The sequence below is a fragment of the Oenanthe melanoleuca genome, chromosome 2 (genome assembly GCF_029582105.1).
Source record: "Oenanthe melanoleuca isolate GR-GAL-2019-014 chromosome 2, OMel1.0, whole genome shotgun sequence".
NCBI classification, from domain to species: Eukaryota; Metazoa; Chordata; class Aves; order Passeriformes; family Muscicapidae; genus Oenanthe; species Oenanthe melanoleuca.
In genome coordinates, this window is record NC_079335.1 from 80,015,348 (window position 1) to 80,034,264 (window position 18,917).

The 18,917-nt window shown below is 43.6% G+C and overlaps 1 protein-coding gene across 8 annotated transcripts in view; it reads right to left on the reverse strand.

Moving 5' to 3' along the window:
* Positions 1 to 276: 276 nt before the first annotated feature.
* The window catches only part of RNF152 (ring finger protein 152), a 43,076-nt gene continuing 24,435 nt past the window's right edge, over positions 277 to 18,917 (reverse strand). For 4 of the 8 annotated variants that reach the window (XM_056484759.1, XM_056484763.1, XM_056484765.1 and 1 more), the window contains exon 2: positions 277 to 4,805. In XM_056484759.1, the coding sequence (XP_056340734.1) occupies positions 3,999 to 4,610 (612 nt within the window). In that variant the 5' untranslated portion in view covers positions 4,611 to 4,805 and the 3' untranslated portion in view covers positions 277 to 3,998. Of the gene's footprint in view, positions 4,806 to 10,373; positions 10,865 to 10,968; positions 11,071 to 18,917 lie in introns of those variants that run through there. The other 4 variants (XM_056484761.1, XM_056484760.1, XM_056484764.1 and 1 more) reach the window with 4 other exon arrangements.

The window sequence follows — 18,917 nt, forward strand, 5'->3', positions numbered from 1 at the left end:
CCCTCATTCCTATAAGCAAAGCGTTTACTTCAAATTTTCAATTTTATTAAAACAGAAAAAATGTTTTGTGGCTCAGTAGTCATCAGCTATAACTCTGTATTCCTCACTAATTAAAACATAAATGCCCTTTCACTATTTACCACAATCCATATTGCCTCTAAACACTGAGTGGTGAATTTCAGCCACCCTCTCATGAAATATGGAGCAATTCTGCCAAATTCCCTTCCACACTCTTCATTTGATGGCAAAATAACAGAGGAACCATAATTCACTTGCTATCATTCTTTTCCTGCTAACGTTTTATTCAGAATGAGCTTCATTAGTAAAGATGAAACTTTGGATTCATGACTGCTCCATGTTTACAAAACATACAGGCTCCTTTACATCGTGGTTAAGCATGAACAATCACTGAACACACATTTCCTAAAAAAATCCCGCATACCAAAATTGCATATTTTGAATTTTTAAAATTCACTAAACAAAATTTCACAGAGTGAACTCTAAAGTCTGTTTGCCAGCAAAGCACAAGCCAACAATGGAAGTTGGGAGCATTCAGGAAAAAAACTGAAGCTGGACCCCAACACACCCATCCTTCCTATTAAACAAGCAAATAAATACACATTCATACAGAATAATGTGCTCTAAAAATGCAGGTGCTTGAGTAATTACCCACACATTTTAGCATAAGTTTTGGTTTCTCAAACAGTACTGGGTCACAGTAAGCTTCTGTCTTTCTTTTTGGTGGAACTGGGCAGTGACTTCTTACTGGACACCAGAGAACAAAAGCTAACCTGGAACCTGATGATTTTGGCACAAGTCCATATGTGTTTCTCCACAAAGGAAAAATTACAAAGACAACGCTGTTGTTTTAAAATAATAATTAAAAAAATTTAGCAGTATCAATTTTTAATGCCAGGTATTGAACCAAGGAATGGAACAGACTGCACTGCATTTTTAAAGTAGTATGACTATTGACATACTTGAGAAACATTTTAACACTGTACATTACAACAAACTATTTAGTTCATTTCTACACAAGTCAGCAAAAAAGCTAGGTGATCTAACATATATGACAACTGCAAGTTTAAAATTCTAGTCACAGTCTAAAGCCAGAACAAAAACTTTTCCAGAACTCTTATTTATAAAAAGGAATGAACATACACACCATGCGCGTACACGCAGGCAAGAATCTTGAGGTTTTACTTATTGCTCTTACACAAGGCTGTGAGCAGGCAAATGTCTGGATCAGAAATTAGGTCAAACATGCATTTCAGCAGGCACAAAAGTACAGGAAATTCATATTAACGAAACAATGTACCATGTTACGTAGTACACCATGGTATTCTGCTAATGTAACACTTACGTCACTAATTCCGGATAAACTCCAGGTCTGCCTGTTGGATAATGTGTTATGCAGTGTGGTATTTTAACCTAATTTCTGATTCCCCTTTTATTCTGCACTCTCCATATGGAGATGGAGAGGGCCTTTCTTTGCAATGTCAGAGAATCCTCGGCCTCAAGAGCTTCAGTTGGGCAGGTATGGCTGGAAGGAGGTAACGTTACCACCACGCTGTGGCCAGGACCTGCTCCTGGACTGCCTTGCGCTTTTGTGCATTCAACTCAGATAAACACAGGCAGGAGCTGGCGCAAAATGCACCAGCACTGTTCTCAGAGCATCCTTCACCTATGCCATAAGCTTCTGGTACACCCAGCAATTGCTACAGGATAAGGCAGTAGAGGGTCAAGTCCTGTGTCTGGTCAGTTCCTCAGGAATCTTATAAAAGGCAGGATTGTTTGTGAACTGGCTTTCCTTTACACAATAAGCAGCAGAGCATGGACGTCAGTAGAAATCTGGCTAGCTACTGGCAACGAGAGACGAGCACGTTCACAAGACACATTGGGGAATACCTGGTGTTCCCTACTGCAACCAAATGAAACATGCTGCAGAGAGGTGTCCGTGTAATTACAATATTTGCAAGCCAGGATCAAGGCATACTGCACATGGGCCTTGCACAAAAAAGGCATTGAGTGTGTTTTCTGAAAACTTTTTTTTCTCCCCTGTGTTATGCATATAGATGACAGTAGATAAAAATCAGCACAATGGTTCCTCTCCACACATGAGCAAACACACATCATCATAACTAAGCACCCTATATTCTATTCTTCAGTTAACAGGAAACAAGGAAGAAAACGGTGGTTTCGAAACAGGGAAGTAAAGAAATCCAGCATGAAGTCAGAGGCATGTTCCTGACAGAAGTGTGAGCTGAGAATGTTTATTGTGAATCGGCAACTGGATTTTGTGACAAAACCAGAAAAGCAAGGATGACTATGGAGCTAACTTGGGCACTGCATAGTCAAAACTATGTTATAATATGGCATTCAGCAATCTCCAAGATTTGGAAAGAGCAGTAGGTAGACACGCTTCAGGGAGGTTGTGCCTTGTACTTACAAAAAGAAGCAGTGCAAATCAACAGTTTTTTCTGTCTTATTAAAGACATGCCATGTGCCCCTTGATCCAATCCCTAAATCTCATGTAAGTTTCAGCAATCAGACTTGCCAAATATCCAAATTCACACTGGGCTCTACTTACAAGCAGTAATTCTAAGTAGTACAGTGGGACTGCTTAGAGCAAGGTGCTACTGCAGTGAACATTCAGGAATTTGGCTCTTCCCAAGAAGTGAACTGCAAATGACTGGGCTTTCATGACAGTCACAGGTGGAGGGAGACACTTACTGTGTTTGTTTTTCAAATCTATCCTTATGACATCATCAACATTAGCAAGACTGAAACATGGGAAGAGGCTCTGTTACGCTCACCCAGACATTCTGACACCAGGACAGCCACAGAAGTTTAGGAGGGGTCGCCCACCCAGTAAGAGGTTAGGCTGGCCTGGATTCTTCTCCAAGATACACCACTACCTCTTACTAGATGACTGCATACAAGAGTCCTTGGTCTCAGTTTTAATGGTGAACTTTTCTTAGAGCAACACCTCTGTCACACTACCCATTAGTGCATTAGTTGCAACTCCGAGGAAAGAAGGAGGCAAAATAGGTCTAAACTCTTCAAAAACAATTAAGTAAACCTAACCTGCAGAAAAAGAAAATTAAGAGCAATAAGTTACACATCCTCACAGGAGTCCTAGGACTTCTCATGACCCATTTCTTCACTAATGCTATGCAGGCCAGGTCATCAGGAAGTCTGCAGCCAGACTGGAGGTAAAACAGCATGTCCAATGTTTACCATGCAAAGCCATCCCTCCCATAAAGCCAGTTAGGCAGAACTGTTTTGACTGAACTTTTAGGTATTCTTTCTAGTCCACTCTGCATCCCTTCTTGAAAGCTCCTGCAAGTAAAAGATGCTGGAAGTACCACTTTCTTGTAGTTGAAAGAAATGGGGAAAAAAAAGAGGCAAAAAACAGACACCAAGGAAGGAAACGATTGCTTGTAAAATGCTTCCTTTTAAAAACTATTGTACAACTCCCTAACTTGGTTTAATTAACATGCCATTTAGAACATATAAAATGCTTTACCAGCTAAATGATTTCTCCATTTCACGAGTCTCCCTCCCTCCCCTCATTAAAAATAATGCATGTGTGGACCGGTATTGAACCCCTCGTACAGTTGTGCGCCAGTTCTTGTTTAATTCTACGTGGAGCAGTTTTGATTTTAATACACTGTTTTGAAAGAAGAGCCCATACTGTATACTTCACAGTATAACCAGCTACATAGAGGTCTTTAATCTGGTAACACAATAAAAAAAGATCACCGTGAAGTTGCAGTCCCTTTGACAAATGGTTGCAGTGACACATGCAGTCCTCCTCAGTGCCACTGCCGCCAGACACGGGACGTGGTTTTCTCTGCAGGCTGCCGAGAGGCCGGACGCCACCGGGCACGGCTGCCCCGGCACAGCGTCCTGCAGTCACTGGGGAAAGCTGCACGGAACCGTCTCGCTCAAAACCACCGCCGAGCCGAGCCCCGGGGGAGCGCAGCCCCGCCGCCTCAGCCGCAGGAGATCACCGTGAAGCGCTTGGAAATGCACGACATGTTGTGGAGGACGATGCCCAGCAGGAAGACCAGGACGCAGGCCACCAGGATGACGGTGCACACCCCCGACCACGTGGAGCTTTTCACGGCGCCCCTCCGGTCCGGCTCCTCCGCGCCCGCCTCGGCGGGAAGGCCGGCCTGCAGCGGCTGCTGCTCGGCGGGGATCGTCACCACCGTCAGCGACTTCTGCTGGCCGCCGGGCAGCAGGCGGCAGCCGATGTCTCCCGGCAGCAGCGCCCGCTCCTTGGAGAGGGGCAGGGGCAGCATGTAGCAGCCGTTGCTGGGCAGTTTGATGAAGACGGGCGTGTGCTCCGAGGTGTGCGGGATGGCGATGACGGCGATCACCTCGGGGTCGTCGGGCAGCTGGGACACAGAGTAGCCCGGAGGCAGCTTGGTGATGCCACGGCACCAGGGGCAGCGCAGGTCCTTCTGGCTGGTCCTCATCTGCTGCAGGCACACGGAGCAGCAGGTGTGCTTGCAGTCCAGCAGCTTGGGCCGCCGGCGGGGGCTGTAGTAGTTGAAGCAGATCTGGCACTCCAGCAGAGAGTCCTGGGACAAGGTCTCCATGGCGGCCACAGCAGGGAAAGCACAGCAGGCCTTGTGACGAGCCTCACCCTGACACCCCGCAGGAAAGGGGCAGCAGCCTTCCCAGCACTGCTCCTCAGGGCAGCACCTCCCTTCCCAACCTGCTTTTCCTCAGGGCAGCACTGGGCAGCACCTACTGAGAGCACAGGAAAACCTCCGGCCCGAAACTTTCAGTACCTGGGACAAACAGAAAGACGTGAAAGAACAGGTTACTCACAGGAGCCTGTGGGAACAGAAGAGTCCAGCCATGGGAGAATGAAAACTAGCATTGACTTTGCTAACTAATTTGTTTCTCCCACCAGATATCTTTCACCAGAAAGCATCTTCCCACCAGCTTCACCAAACAGTCCAGTGGCAAACCCTCAGGTCAGCCATCAGTACTATCATAAGGTTTCTTTTTTTTTTCCTCCGAATTTCCCCAGCAATCAAACCCCCATCAACCCGTCAGTCCACCACTCACAGTTATATTTATGCCCTTAACAGAGGTAGCTGTATAGCTCACTAGCCAGGTCCCACAGCAACAACCTCCTGTCATATTTTCAGGACTTTTCAGCCTTTTCTGCACCAAAACAACTGTTCTCATTTAATCCTTTAAATCCCTGAGGATTTTTAGCTATTTGGCTCAACTAAGACTGCATGAAGTGTGGGGGAAAGAAGAAGCATGTTTAAATGGAAGCATTTCCATCCACAGGCTCCTGAACTTGTGCCTGTGCACGAATGAGCAACCAAGCAAGTATACTGCAACACCTACATTTGCACATAATGAAAAGGAACGGTATCATTTTCAGTCAAATTAACTGTTTGCCCAGTTACATAAGAAGCTTGTTGAACATGGCCCTCTGAAACATAAACCCTCTCACTAATGAAAACCTTACCCAAGACAAAAGGCTCTGTTTAGACCCAAAACCACTGAACACCACAAAGAACAGAAATGAAACAGAGTAATAACAGAAAGAAAGATAATGCACTGAATTAAAAGCCAATTGTTACTAATCTTGTTCTAAATCTTTACAAAGGGATTCCCTTTACAATTCCCATTTTCCCACTTATTACTTACATCTTTGCCAAAAGAAAAGGCATCTGTGTTTACCTGCACAGTGTAGTTTAGCTTTGTTTGATTTTGGTCACTCCAATACAATTAATATGAAGGGATGACAGTTTTACAACATTTTACACTTCCTTCCTTCCTCTGTTTGAAGAAGTATCAGCCTGAATTTGCTTCCAGAGAATAAAGACAACGAAAAATATTTGCAGGGTGACCTCTGATCTTCTCTTATTGTAATGTTATTGCCAAACTAGGCTTAACACCCAAGGACGACAGCTCTCAGAGGACTTCCTCCTTTCTATACAATAAGTTCTTGCCCTCCTCTCTAGATTATAGCAACTAGGTTGCAACACACTAATCAATGGGTGATATCAGTATAACAAATATTGTAGTTTAAGAAGAGAAGGCAGGCACAGACACGGGGTTTGCAACCCAGGACAGCACTGTCCTGTACCCTGCTTCTGGCAGTTACCAGTATTTGAACAGTATTTGAAATCCACGTCATCCCTTCAGATGCTGATGACTGGTATCACCAACACTGGCAGAACGGGCCCTGCTTGCTGATTTTGTAACAGCAGTGGATTTTGGCTCACAAGATGCTTCAACAAACATGCAGTGATAATCCTGACTCAGGAAGGAGCAGGGGCTGCAATTAAGGCAGGAGCTCCTGAAACACATACAATGGCTGCAGGGGGAAGTGGCACACACTGTCCACCAGCACTTTCGGGATGCTTTACCTTAATGTGGCACAGAGGCCACTGCTGAGAGAGACCCCCATCATCATGAAGCCCATGAGACACCTGCTCCACACCAGTGCCATGCTACACAAAGGCATCAACAGACATTCTGTGTGCTGGGAAGCTGAACACTGCTACACATCTGCTGCCTGTGTGCAAGGCACACCACGGGAAAGTGGAAGAAAAAGAGGAGAGGTTTTATTTTCCTTATTTCCTTATCCATTACTATCTCTATATCCCTATGGTACAGGCACACACAAAGGAAGACTATCAAGAAAGGAGCTGACATGATAATAGACTGGCATGCAGCTGAGAGAGAAAAATGAGAGACATCCATAATGCTGGGCAATTTCTGGCTGAAAAAAAAAAATATTAAGAGACAACAGCCAGAATAGAAATTAGTTACAGAAACTCAGAAAAGTATCACTGAAGCCAGCAGATCCAGTTTTCAGCCACAAGCAACCCAGCAGATTTGAATTTTGCACAGAAGTATGCATACACAATCTGCAGTTACAGACCACCGAAGCCAAAGCTGAACTCAGACATTACAAGACACAACTCTTGCCTGCTTTATCTGCAAATCTATAAAAAACACCTCAGGTATAACAATACTGCAGCGTTATCACAAGAAAAATCCCCAATGCTTACAAATTCAGAAACTAAGGCTCATCATAAAATGATAGAAGAGCCTCAAAGATCATCTGGCTCCAATGTCCCTGCTGTGGGCAAGGACACCTTCCACTACACTAGGCTGTCAGAGCTCCATCCAGCCTGGTCTTGAACATTTCCAGGGATGGGGCATCCACAACTACCCTGGACACTCTGTTCAGTGCCTCACCATCCTCACAGTAAAGAACTTTTTCCTAATATCTAACCTAAACCTACTCTCACTTTAAAACCATTTCCCCTTTGTCCCATGACGACTCTGCCCAAGGACAGAGTGGAGGTACTCCTTCTGCAGATGTAAATCAGTATTTCTGCAAGGTCAGAATACATAACACAAACTGTCCATATTTTCCCAAAACATCTCAAATATTAATAATCAGAGGTGTGGATCAGCAGTAATGATCAGTAAGCAGAGAGGTTAGTATGACTCCTTCAGAACATAACTAAAGACAAGTTAAAGAGTAGCCACAGCCATCTAACCCCTTGACCTTTGCTGACATTGCCTTGTTCAAAGGTTGGTCATGCAGCTTTCACAGGTGCAATGCAACTTTATTTCCAACCATACAACCCTCTTGCACTCTGCTATAGCTCAGTCTCTGGATAAAAGAAAGTCAAGCCATCATCTACAGTAAGAATCTATTTGAAATAAAATTTGCATTACGTACCTAAGAAGGAAAAATCCATGGGAGCTCTCAGTACTCTTCCACCACTTCACTTTAATAACTATGCCAAGAGGAGCAAGTTTCCTCTTGGACAGGAGACCAAGCTCTTTAGTTTGTGCTCAATGCACCATCACACCAGCTGTCACAGGTGAACAGCTCATTCAAAGCTTACTCAGACTAGACTCTTCTCTGTGCTTCAAGCACAAAGATGGAGAGACAGCCAGAGCTGCACATGAGGGCACAGCTTGTGTCAAGTATCAGCCAAAACCACTGTTGTGTCGTTTGCTCTCCTCACACAGGGACACCCAAGGTGGACAAGGGGACTACTGACAGAGGAAAACAGTGGGGGGAGAAAAGCAGAAAACACTGTCAGGGATACCCACAGGTCTCTGCTATTGCACCCATATGTGTGAATAGGGGCACACATGTGGAACATGGTCTGGGGACCATGACAGTGAAACCACACACACAGAAGCAACAGAAACAAGTAGTGACTGCCTGGCACAAACCTGACAGCAACTGGAAGTTCTTCAGGGCTGACATCTAACTTGTAACACAAATAATAGCTAAATGGAAAGAAAATCCACAAGCTCCAAAACTCATGTGTCAGAAAGGTGCAGCAGAAGCAAAGGAAGCAAGAAGAGACAGGCCATGAAAAAAGCCTCTCTGCCTGCCCTGCACACCCTTTCTGTACATCTGCCCAATATGCACAGGGTTGCTGCTGGCTGGCAAGGAGAGGAATTCAGAGTTACAGAGAGCCAGGGAGAAACCTGCAAAGCCCTGCAGCCACCAGGTGGCTGAGAACATGGCACAAAAGTCCTCCTTGCAGATTTGGGCTGCTCTCTGCACAAGCCATGAGTTTTTCAAATTGAATGACTCAAGAGCAGTAAAGCTCTGAAGAATAAAGCAAGTATTTCAGCTGTCTGTCAGTCACGCTATCTGTTCTGCCAGTACATCACTGGAGACCACAGCAATGACCCAAGTTCTCTTTGTTTGGGTGAGCAGGAGGCCAGGAATGCCAAGGCATCAGCTTCCTACTCCCAAAGCAGCAGAAGGGGCACGTGTTGCCCTTACTATTGACATCTTCCCAACACAATGTGGGGGAGGTGCAGTGGGAGGTGAACAGATGAAGGTTGCTGTAGTTGTGACAGTGAGAGGAAGAAAGCACAGGTTTGCTCTGCATAAATGCTAACTACAAACTGGTCCCCAGCTGGCCAGTTCAGCAAAGACAGCTATTTTTGGAACACTGCAAAGAAAGACACCGAACATCCAAGCCCAGAGCTATACATAAAGTCAGAGAACACAGTAATTAATGGCAAATCCTTGCCTAGCAACAGGATAATTTTCCCATGTAAGGATAGCCCCTGTGATGTTAAGCAATGGAAAACACAGCCTTGAAGGACTGACACCTTCATTGAAGGACTCAACACTACCTTAAGACATACTTCCTAACTTACTAGGGCCCAAAATTCTATTAAATTGAAAACCCCAAAAATATACTTCAGTGATGCCTGTGGAATCCAATACAATTCACAGATGATTAAACATCATATACCATTTTAAAAGGCTGGCTCTGGGGCATACTGATGTAGTTAACTTATCACTGAGAGAAAGCCTCAAAAACTTTGCACAGCCTTACACATGCATTTAGGCAGTCTACTTGCCACACAGCAAGGTTATAACAGAATTTCAGCAAGGCAGTGCATTGACAATACTTCACCTCTACAGAGAAAGGTTCATTATGTAAACTCCCCAAACACATGAACAATTCTTTGGCAGCATTACTGAGTATGTATGATTTATGAAGAAGAAAGAATCGTTCGTTTCAGGTGCCCTTAGGCTGTAAAGGAGATGGGGTGAGGAGGGAGTGCTGTTCTCAATAGAAGAACTAATTGCAAGAATCATGTGCCCACAGATACGGAAGGAAATGTGTGCTAGAGTCGCTTCCAAAAAGATAATTGGAAGCATTTCTGCTATAAAAATTCAGCATCAGTGAACTTTTTTTTCTCAAATTCACATTTGGACAAAACACACTCGGGCTACTGCAAATGTCCAGGACGTACTACCTGATTTCCCCTGAATATCCTTCACTAAATGATCTTATTTATTTTTAGGCTGCTCTGTAGCACTAATTACCATAGTAACTGAGAACAGCACAAGGAACAATTAATTTATTCATCACAACACCCTTGTTAAGAGACAAGTATTATCATCATTATCTTCTTTCATCATCTAAGAAAAGAAGCGCTGAGAGACAAAGCAGTTGGTCCAAGGTCATGCAAGCATCACCCAGATCGCCTCAAGGTTCCAGTACAATTTCACCACAACTCTACTTTTCACCTCACAAGCCATGGGTGACAGATTCTCTTCTTCAATGAAGCTCAGAAATCTACACATTTTTCCTCACCTCCTTCAGCTGGCAGCATCTCCATGGTATGCCTGGGATTTGGGGGGGGAGGGGGGGACTTTTTCACAGATTATTAAAAACATGAGAGCCTGTGCCTCAGAAGCTACGTATCTCAACAAACATAGTTCATCCACCATGCAGATTAAAACTGAGAGACTATATGCATTTTGAGAGCATAAAAGTCACAATAAAACAACAAAGTAAATCCATTCTCCTCACCAGAATTACCTGTTTTCCAGGAATCTTCCTGTAAGCCAGGGAGCCTACACCCACCATCCTTTCCATTTCATTATTCACAATTGCACAGAAATATTGCAGAAGGAAAGTATTTTAATTTAGCCAAAGCCTTAGCCAGTACAAGCTGTCACTGCTCCTTTAGCTTTAGTGCAGTCCCTTGCCAAGATGAGCATCTTGGTATACACAGTCATGGATGCATAAAGCCACAAAAAATAAAGCTGAGTGAAACTGTGATATATGAGTCTGTAACACCCTATGAACCAGCACCAGGGGATCCATGCTGATGGCAAGTGAACCTGCTGTGGATGATCCCGACGGTACACATCAGACAGAACACCAGCTTGTCCTGCCCCTCAGGCAGCTGAGAAATCAGGGTGGATCACAAATAAGGAGCCTAGTTGCAAGGTATCGTTCCACAGCATTTACCTTAGAAATTGTCATCTGCCAGCCCTAGGAAGAGGAGACAGAGGAAGAAAGGTCACCTACAGGAATGTAATGAGATGTAGACATTTATGGGTTTGGAGCAAAAACAGATCAGGTAGAAACACTAGCCTTTGGTGTTTAGAGAAAACAGAGAGAGACTCACATGCTGCTCCGTGTTCCATCTCACATCACCAGCTGCACTGCTCCCTCTTTTTATCTGCAAACTTTGACACGTCCACATTCCCTGCCTCCAAAGACCTTATTTTGGTCAAATATGACCAGGATAAGCTGCACTTTGTTCCAACAGCAAACACTACTAATCACCTGCAACGTGCCAGGTCAGCAAACATTTTGTCGTGCTGAGGCAGAACAGTACAGCTGCTCTGTATGATATGCTCATCAGACAGTTTCACATGAGGCACTTTACAAGAGAAAAACATTATCTGAAATTAAAATATTCCACAGAAATACACCCATTTCAGACAGGCAGAGACAGAGAGTGGACAGCTTTCCTGCCTCTCAGCTGCCCTCTGTGCAGGTGATCTCAGAGGCCAGGTGGTGGGAGCATGATCTGCTCCTCACCAGCCCAACTCTGATATGTCTGCAGGTTTTTGATACGGTCAGCTGTCAAGCTGTCCCAGAGCTATGGCTTTCTAAATCTCCTAGTGCCCCTCCATGCTGCACCCCCAGGTGCAGCTCTGCCCTGCTAAAAGAAGTGTGATGGTACTTCTCACCATTCCTGCTGTTCCAAGTTTCCCTTCCCTCCATGAGAGGTGCACTGGCAGGATGAAAGATCTGACTGTGGTCCTAAGACATATCACATCTGAAAATTTTCCAGCGTGGGATATAAAAAGGTTCCTTGCATTTTGTAAATAAACAGAATCTCCAGCATTCACAGCATCCCAGGGGATGCTGCTCATTTCTACAGCCCACTCTGAGCACAATACTTGCAAGACCATTAGCACTTCCTCAGTTTTGTTGGCTGCTCTTAATTATGCCTGCATTCTCTTCTAAACCCCAGGATGAGAGGAATGAAAAGCTAGTTTTCCACTACCAAGTGAGAGATCCATTTGCCCTTCAAATCAACACCGTGAAAAACGACAGTGGAAGGTGTGGTGTGAAAACAATTCTACCCTTCAGCCCTTAATAAAAGCAGTACCAGTAACTATTACCAGGGCATAAGGGGCAAGTGGTTAGGTAGTTGGCAGAGATTTAGAAACTGCTTCCCTAACCTAAAGTAAGGTCACAAGTTAAGTCACTGAGGCCAAAATCCCACAAAATACAGGAGGAGCTACTAGTGCTAAACTCAAACTCTAACATCTTTCACCCTTTTTCTAAGGGATTTTCACTTATGGCAGTATGACATAATACTGTGGCATTCAAACTGCTGAGAGAGGCATGAAGCACCTGATCACTGAAATCACAAATTTTTCTCTCCCATTAGAGCTTTATGCTTCATCTGCCATTGATAGAATTTGCCTGATAATAAATAGAAACTTAATTAAAAGATTCTTCCCTCCCTCCCCTGAGGATCTGGTACTAGACTTATAAAATACATCATCAAAAAAAAATTTGAATAAAGCTCAAATGCAGACTATTCTCACTGATACAGGTCAGTGGGTGACTGAGTCTATTAAAACACTAGTCTATAATTAAAGGAGAGACTGCTACAGCTCTCCAAGGTCATTGAGAGGATTTTGATAAAACTAGGATAAAAATCTATCTGCCTATGGGCCCAAACAGTAAGGAAAGGAATCAACACTCATATGTTCATACACTGTCAATACAATGCAAAAACTGAAAACTCGATTTCACACTTACTTCAGGAAATAAATGCCCTTCAAACGACAGTTTTAATGGCTGTGGCTGCTCTGTGCCTCCACCTGTTTAACGTGGTTTCTGCTCTCTGCACTTAGCCAGCACAGCTTCCCCAAGGATGTGACTATATGACCCACCTCCACATGGCTGCTCTCAAGGCCTGGGATTTGTTTTCTTCAAGTGCAGGAAGGGGTTGTTTCTTTTTTTTGCTTCAGAAGAAGTGTGGGAAAAAGCACAATAGACCTAGGGAAGTCCAAGTAATACATCCTTTTACACTGAAATCGATGGAATTAAGAAATTGGAAAATATTTTGATAAAAGCCCCACAACAATAAGTAAGGAAATTCTCTTCTTTCATACACCATAATTGAATAGAATAAGGTACAATAAGGTCCAAAAGAGATTAGAAGGGCACAGGGAGCTTTGTTCATCTTTCTGCCTGTCTCCTGCAATCTAAGTGGGCAGCACAAAGGAGCAAACCCTCTGTTTATCAACAGAGAATGCCTAACAGCTGTGCCAATGCCAAACCACCACTTCCAGGAGTTTATCTTCACAAGAGAGGGGAAGACAGCCAACTAATATGCCTCCTCAAGGTCAACGGCTCTGTCATTTCGTAACGCAGACAAATCATGATCTTCATGAAGCTCTGGCCTCTGATAAGCACTACAGCTACTCCAGGTCACAGCAGTGGTCATTCAGGTTTGCAGATTACACCAAAAGAACTGGAACTGATCCAAAAGCTCCTTTTTTATTGGAAACTAATCATTCACCCTGTAACATTCTGTCAACTTGTAATATTAATACCACCTTCTCTTCCTGGATTTTGGGAACAGTCCAACTCTCTCTGCAAATATGGATCACAAGCAGAGTTAGATCAAGCTTGAACTGCATAATATTGATTATTTCCTATTGCATGATTTATCTCTCTGTCTTTAGATGGGTAAAATCCTCCAAAGAGATGCAGCAGGCTATACCAGATAAATAATTACTTCCAATGCTTTTCCAAACCACAGGTTTCTACCTGTGACTATCCACTCCACAAGCTCCAGTTCAGACAAGTCACGAAACACACGACCTGATGTTAGCCAGAGAAGTTAATGGGATGACACATGCTCTTGAGGTCACTTGCACATTTACATACTTAACACATGATCCATCAACACCACCAATACACAACCCACAGGCAGAGCAAGGCAATTTCCAAGTGCTGACACCTTTGCTTCCCTTACACCACGCTGAAAAGGTGTGATCTGAAGAAACACAATGGCAACCTTCCCAAAATAGCTGCAACTAAACAAACTGGCTATGCATCAACTCTCCCAACCAGCTCAGCACCGTCGAACAAAGCCCCAGCAGCACCAGGTGAAACTGCAGATCAGTGGTGAGACAGCAAACTAACACCAGGAAAGGCTCCTGCCTCTCTCCATGCCCACGGACGTGGGCATTGGCATGCCCATGACAGAAACAAGACTCCCAAGGATGAACTTATTCTAGAATGAAGCCTAGAACAGAGTGAGGGGATTTGAACCCAGTCTCTCCATCATGTGAACCAGCACTGTTTTCACACAGAAGTAGTCTTGCCGCTAAAAGAAGCGGTGCTCTCTCTCAAGGGTGATGATCATAACTCAGGTTTAGCACTACCACAATCCTCTCTGGTGGGCTGAGACAAATTACAGCTCTGGGACACTGAGCTCAGAGCTGCAACCCCTTCTGCTGTGGCAGGGACTGGCAACAGGCTGCTCAAATGCTCAGGCATAGAAAGATGAACTGTTCCTGCCCACATTATGTGAAACCTACTGTTGTTTTCCTTCACAGAGATGGTACTCAATTCCAAGAGCCACTCCTGTAGCTGCATGAAGTTTATCAGACCTGCCAAGCTTTCTTATGTTGAGTTTCATTCTTTACAGTGAGTTTGAAAGTTTAGGCTAGACATCGCCCATTATACTTCTGCCAGTCAAAATCTGCTTTTGAAACATCCTGGTGTGAAAATACTCTCTATTTGGCAGCCCTTAAACTAACAGTTTACAGCATTTTTGCTGTATGAAGGAGTGCAAATGCTCAGGAAGGACTGTGTTACACCACATTAGAGCAAAACAATCAAAGTGAAGCAAACTGCTTCACGCCTCTTAATTTTGTGCTTGGTTCTGCAGTTCTTGCAATGTAACAGCAGAACAAACTTAGGCAAGGAAACTAGCATAATGCTGCTAATGCTTAACACAGTATCACAATCCTGGGAGTCTATGGCCACAGTGAGTCCTAGGCTCACAGGAGTAAGGACAATTCAAGTTAATATTCTGTAAAAAGAAGGCTTCTAGTCCTGTTTATCTGAAGAAAAGCCTGAAAAGATGAACTTCAGATCCCAGTTAGGTAGGACCCCTAAACATCAGTCTCTTGATTTGCAGGCCAGTCTCGTGATTTCTGCATGAGAGTTAGAGCTAACTTAAGAAATGAAGTTTTGAGGTGAACAAATTCATTGGCAGTTTCAGATCAAATTATGCAAATACTTTCTCCTTCAGCAAAAATGGAAATTTCCATCAAGTCAGCTCATTTCAACTTCCATTTCAATTTGACTGCCTTCTTTCAGAAGAAATTTATAAAAAGGTAATGTAAAGGGCAAACAAAGCTTTTTGTACTGACTCTGGAATAATTTTTCTTCGGATATGGTGAACCACTGGCTGAGCCAGAAGTGTCTCTCACTCTGCTCCACCGCTGAATGTGGAATGCTTAAGTCTAGTGATACAGCATGACTTTTTTTGCTTTCCTATTCTAACAAAGGCAAATGAGATACACTGAAAACTATTAGCTGTTAGTTTTATGGAAGTGTGTTTTCAACAATTGTTATTCAGCTTTTTTGGTTGTTGGCTTAAAAATAATATCACAACACAGAGCATTTTCAACATACAAGTTATGTTTCACAACGTGACTAAAAGCTGAAGAGGACTAGGTGGTCAATAGCACTGCTGGTTTTTACAAGTGTTTCGTGCAAAGGATCTGAAGGATCTTACAGCAAAAAGGCAGGTGATTCACAGATGTCTTTTTAAAAAAAAATCATATTCATCCCAACATTCTTCAGCATATACATCCCAAGATTGTTAATTACTTTTGAGGCCTTACATCAGAGAAGTCTCACCATGTATTTCCAACATGTATTTCACCTTGAATTCAGTGCCATTCACTACAAGAGGAAGATGGAGGGGCTGAAGCGTGTCCTGGGAAGGGCAGCGGAGCTGGGGAAAGGTGTGGAGCACAAGTCTGATGAGCAGCAGCTGAGAGAGCTGAGGGTGTTGAGCCTGGAGAGAAAGAGGCTCAGGGGAGACCTTACCACTCTCTAAAATCACCTGAAAGGAGGTTGTGGTGAGCTAGGTGTTGGGCTCTTCTTCCAGGTAACAAGTGACAGAACAAGTGGCCTCAATTTGCATTAGGAGAGGCTTAGAATGATGTCAGAAAAAATTTATTCACAAAAAGGACTGTCAAGCACTGAAACAAGCTGCCCAGGGAAGTGGTGGAGTCACTGGAGGTATTTAAAAGATGCGGAAATCTGGCACCTGGGGACATGGTTTAGCTACGAACATGGCAATGCTGAGTTAATGGTTGGACTTAAAGGCTTCTTCCAACCTAAACAATTCTGTGATTTGATTCCATGCAACACCACACAGAAGAGCACTTAGGAACCTAAGAGATGCCTTAGGGATAGCTCACTAAGGGAAATGGCAAAAAGTCTAGAGAGTGTTGCACTGGATGTGATAACCTAAGACATGGTGTGAATACACACAGCTTTATGCATATCTGCAAGATCTGACCATATTCCACTAGTGAGTTCTTTACCTAATTTCTTTCATAGTATTTTATCTGTGTCTTACAGTGGCATACTGAACACTGGCAATGCCAATGCACACAACCAAACTGATGCCAAAGGCCCCACACTGACTTAACAATTATTTAGGCTTTGATCCACAGATGGAAAATCAGCATTAAAAAACAGAGTCAAAATCTGCCTCCTTTATACTGCCCAAACAAGCTCTTGGCCATGATGAAAAAAAAACTCAGCTCTGGACCCAGATCTGCTTTGTGACACAAACTACAATATCTCTTGCTTTATAGCCAAAAGGTTTTAAGAATAATTTTACTGACATAATTTTTACTTTTTAGAGTGACTCAGTGTTTTCTTAACTTTTGCCTAAGTGCTTTCACTGCCAGGTGGTCTTTCAATGGAATGGTTACTGCTTTGGGGGATTTTTGCCAGCCACAGAAATGATCCAAACATTTTACTAAAGCAAGCCATAAATTTTAAAAAATGCTTCATATTTTGCCAAATAACAGCATGGATTGGAAAAATAATTTTCTATTTTTTAAACCACTCCTTCACACTGTGCTCTCTATTTTTTAAGCTGTGAAGCCTCTGCCAGTTTCTTTCATGCCAAGTTTGCAGAACAGCTGCCAAAGTGTGTTCTTTGCCAATAAACAGGACCATTAAGTGCCATGATGATTAAAAAAAGTAATGTAAAGATCAATACAAATAATTAGTACTGTTATTCCTATTATTAACATTCAAGTTTTCTTTGCTTTGTGTTCTCAACTTCTGGAGTAGCTGCCTCCAGAAAAGAGCAAGCAAAGAGAGAAGTGCCAGCAGGTGGCACTCCAGAATATAAACCATTAAGCACCAGGGCTCACAAGACCAAAGGAGCCAGTTCTGCTTGGCTGTCCCAGTACCCCTTTAGCACCCTTCAGGAGGTTTGGTTTAGAATGATCATCTCCACCTTCCCTCTCTCAAACAGCAGGGAAAAGTGCTGCCACTCCCAGCTTTTACCTTGGTGCTGGATGGGATGCACCAGCATGCTGAGATGCACCTTGTGCAAGTCAGGGGCACCAGCACACCCAAAGCACTGAGCTCATTACTCGCCCCTGACTGACGGGAGGCTCCCACAGGGCAGGTGGAGAGGCTTTCCCACCTTGTGCATACAGAAGTGTCAGCACCCTGCTGCCTCCCACCACTCTCCTACACTCCTCCCAACACAGGACAGAGCTGAAGTAATGCTGGCTTTTACTGCTTTAACACAGCACCACCAACAAAAAACAGACTCCAGCAACTAGGAGAGCAGTTCCTTTGTGTTTATTTTTAGCTGTGCCCAACACACACAGAACAGCTACAGGACTCACCTGGTATGGCTGGGAAGTGTCACTATGGTTCCCCAAGGCACCAGGGTGAAGACACCCATCCTGCTCTGAGCCTTCTGCCTTGCCCCAACACTTGCACTCCTCCCACAGCAAAGCCAGTCACACCAGCACTTCTTGAAATCAAACACTGACTGTCAGTAAAGCCTCTACATAGAGGTCTCAGCAGCCAGAAGAAATAAATCCACCTCAAAGAGCCCACCTGGTCTTTGCATCTCTCTTCCAACTCTTAACAGCAATTGCTTGTTTTGCTCCTGCTAAAAACACTCCCAATCCTTTAATGTTCAAAATTAGGCCCTTTAAACACTGTGCAACTTGAGAGAGGTAGAAGGAGGTATCCTTGAAAACAGAATTTTAAAGAAAAATCGTAGAAGACAGTTGTTTTGTCCAACTCTAGGCATTAAGCACAACAGTCAACATTTAGATAGTTACTGAACTGCTCAGTTGACAAAGATGCAATTTTCACATCGTTCTACCCTGGAAAATTTTAGTGTTTAAAAGTACTGAAGGGTCATACAACTGAGTGGAAAAAAAAAAAGCCTGCATTTTTATCAAAAGTCATTATGAATTACGTTACCTAAAAGCTATACAAACATGGAAAATAAGCAGCCCTCTTACAATAAGCAAAGTATTTACTGCTTAAACTCTCCTTAAAGGCAAACCTGTACCATAGGATCCATCTGCTCATGTGGATATAGCAGAAAAGATCTGTCATAAAGTAATTTCCTTTCCTCTCCTGTATATGTCAGATCACTGGCATTTCCCTGCCCCTTCCCTCCAAATCGACTCCAAATACAAACAGACACAAAACTGGAAAAGTTTAAGGTCATCTGTGGATATGACCAACAAATATAAAACCAAAGTAATGGGTTCTTCTTGCAGAGCAGGGCCCACGATTAGTGCCATGACATCCATTGTGTTTAGGAAATTCCTTTGTATTTAGAACTTCAAACTCATTTCCTCACAAGCTATAAACATCTTTTTTCTTGATGGTTCACTAACATCACTCACTGAACAAGGCACAGTTCAGGTCAAGGTTTATGCACTATATGCGCTGCACACAAGTTTGCTCAAAACACATTTTTAGAGTAAGTTATCTGCAACTGTTCATGCTTACTCTGCC